Genomic DNA, 3,255 nt, shown 5'->3' with positions numbered 1-3,255 from the left:
ATCCCGTTGCCGGTCCCGGTCTGGTACGGGCGCGACACTGAGGGTTGCAATCCGTTGCCGGTCACGAAAAAAAAAAAAAAAACACCATACAGGCCAAACAAAATGGTCAAAAGAAACCAGTCTGGGCCTTGTGAAGGAGGAAAAGTGTAAGGGCATGGATTTCTTCCTTTTATTTCATCGTAACAGAAGCTTACAGACCAAAAGAAGACCATTTCATATCCAATACACATGTTGAACCATTGACTTCTTAGAACTGGCTCTTCTGAAAAGGAAAAAAAAAAAGGTCTCTACTTTCTCATTATGACTCAGGACCATTCCTCTGCAGTCTAGTTGATTTTTCTCCCTAATGATTGGGGATTAAAGGGAGATGTGAGGCTGGAAGGAGAAATTTGAGGAAAAAGGGTCATTCATATTTCAAGCACCATCCAGGACCATTCCCACCAAATCCTTGTTAGGACCACTGTAGGAACACAAGTGAGATCTTGCAGCCAGTGGCATGTGCTGTGTCAGTGACTCTGCGCAGAGAGGAAGAGGAGAAAAAGCAAGGTAAGTGGAGAGAAAGATTGAATGAATATGTGATAGTGACCTAAACAAACCTAGGGGTTACTTACATGCTTTTATATTAAAAACATTAGCATCAAGTGCTTTGTAACTCATATTTCATCATATTACTATAACTTTTCTTATAACTTTCTGACTTGGTATTTTTTATAGGTTTTTGATGGGAGCGGATCATTTTTATCCTACATTAACACATCTGCCGACCCACTCTATGGACCCCAAGGCCTGGCCCTAACTTCAGATGGTCATGTTGTGGTTGCAGACTCTGGAAATCACTGTTTCAAGGTCTATCGATACTTACAGTAATGGTGGGCAGCTGGACACCCCCTTACAGAGGTCTTGCACTATAAACTGGAATGGATTTCTCAATGCAGGACCAGATTATGACTAGACTTTTCATGCTAAAAGGAATCATTGGTGAACTTTCCAAGGTTATTTCTGAATGTAACAATTTCCTTAAAAACTGCTTATCCAATTTCCGTAATTCACCTTTAGTGTTAAAAAAAAAATCTCTTCTATTGAATCTATGTGAAGTATGGCTTATAGGACAGGATTTATGTAGTCAAACTAATTTTGCAAATCAAACCCTTAAAAAAAACTAGAATATGTAAAGATATTTGTTAATCTTGTGAATGGTAGCTTTTGCACAGAGCTTCCAAAAACAAAACAAAACACAACAAGAACAAAATCTGTTGTAGTTACATCCCTAACCTAGGTCACGAGACCCAGGGAATCTTCTAACCTCACTTTTACGGTAGGTATTACTCTTGTGACATTTTTTTGGTTATCAACAACTACATATAAATTACTTTAGAAAAAATAAGGCTGTCTTGCAAAATCCTCCCAGCTGTGATTAGCAGGCCTCTTGAGTTTAGCACTTAAGAATTAATGCAAATTTCCCAACCTTTCTGGGAAATTTGTGTGTTCTTTTCACCTTCTCTTTCCTCTTCACCTAGTATCAGAAAACAAAGTACATCTTCAAGGGAATCCGAAATTCCTAATGCTTTGAAAAGCATATTACAAAAGTAAAATGCTACTTTTAAATGAACTGCCCAGTTAACTCCAGATTAATGCACTGGAATGTAATCAAGAAAAAGTTAGTCTTGTTTTATGTGCCATGTTTTCACATGTGTCTCCCCTCTTCCACTTGATGAAAGCGAAAGCTTGGCATTTTCAATAATGACTCAGATCTTTTTCACTGAAAGCACCTTAGAACTGGACTATAAGAAAACATTTCTCAGATGTATAATTATATGAATGTGATGTTATTGTTTCTTAATTTGTAATTCAGTCATTCTCTACGTAGGACTTTTTAAAACTTAGAAGGGAAATCTAGCTATTTCCAGTTGTCTGTTAAATTTGTTATGCCCAAATCAACCTCTGAAAAAAAGGTTTTTCAGGAACATTTACATTTAGGTTTAGTATTTTTTTAGTTAGGTAGAGTTTTAAAAATATTTGAGCTTGTCTGTGATGAAGTTCAATAACATTTTTAGAATGTTAAACTAAGACACTATTTTTTAATGTCAGTGAAATAAGTCTTTGAAATTAAACATTCATATTTACTGAGTGCCTGCTAGGTACCAGGCACTCTTCTAGGCACTGGGAATATAGTGATGGATAAAACAAACAAAATCCCTGCCCCCTTGGAGCTCACATTCCAGGGAGGGAATTTCGTCTTGCCGGTTACTAACATTCTGTGTAAAAGATAGGCTACACTCTTGATAGTTCCTAGGCTGTTTTTAAAAACTCGTTCTCGTTAAATTAATTTTAGTTTATTTGCACAAGTAAACATGACTTCCTATTTAGATTCTGTCACAGGCTATTGATCTTAAAACTAGTTTACTTGAAGAGGTTTTTTGGTACAACATTTAATTTTACTTGTGAACATAGAAATTAACTTATAAATTAACCAATCACCATATCATATCATATCAGGCTAGATAGCTCAATAGTAGACTCAATACTAACGTAATTTCTTTACATGCCAGTATTGGCACAAACTGGAATGGAAGATTAGACAGCTTGATTCAGACTTGTTCCACTATCTGTCACCAAAACATATGCTATGGGCACTCCAGGAAACACTATATTTTCCCCCTAAAATATGTAATCATATATGTTAAAGTATAGATAACATTTTACACTTAGAAACGTGCATTTACTGTATTTCTTGATAAGCATGTTTTGGGGAGAAAGTGCTGCTGATTTAAGATACAAATAGACAAGATTTAAATGAAATTTTGTCACATTCTATGGAAAATGGTTTCTGGTAAACTGAGAAAGATATTAAAGTAAGTGGCTTTTTTTCTGGGCTACCATTATTGTTTGATTTCTCTTTGTCAAGTATATAGAGCCTGTCATACATTCATGATAAGTAGCACTGAAAAGTTAGTCATTCAAATTTCCCTTGGGCACTCATGGCAAAGTATTGCCAGTTGGGATTTCAAGGTCAGTGATGATGCATTGCCTCCCAATACAGACCCTCTGCTGGACATGGGAGGCGGAGAGAGTCACTTGACCATCCAGAACACATGAATTTAAAGCCTTTATGACTATTTGCCATTTTTTAAAAAATGGTACTTAGTATTTAGATAAAACTTTAGTCTCCAGATCAAGTCCCCAAGTTTCCTTATTTTAATTTAGTCTTTGACTAGATTGACGTAATTAAATACTCTAGATCCATGCAACTAGAAC

General features: G+C 36.0%; 1 protein-coding gene across 1 annotated transcript in view; it reads left to right on the top strand.

The window, feature by feature from the left end:
• The window catches only part of LOC103609470 (tripartite motif-containing protein 2-like), a gene marked incomplete at its 5' end in the record, with an annotated part of 10,344 nt that extends 8,623 nt beyond the window's left edge, over positions 1–1,721 (top strand). The window contains one exon of the mRNA XM_008593787.1: positions 715–1,721. Within this exon, the coding sequence (XP_008592009.1) occupies positions 715–867 (153 nt within the window). The remainder of the gene's footprint in view (positions 1–714) is intronic.
• Positions 1,722–3,255: the final 1,534 nt, after the last annotated feature.

Source organism: Galeopterus variegatus, unplaced genomic scaffold, assembly GCF_000696425.1.
Source record: "Galeopterus variegatus unplaced genomic scaffold, G_variegatus-3.0.2 Scaffold9647, whole genome shotgun sequence".
Classification (NCBI taxonomy): Eukaryota; Metazoa; Chordata; class Mammalia; order Dermoptera; family Cynocephalidae; genus Galeopterus; species Galeopterus variegatus.
The sequence above is the reverse complement of the archived record's forward strand: the minus strand, read 5'-3'. Positions and strand labels throughout refer to the sequence as shown.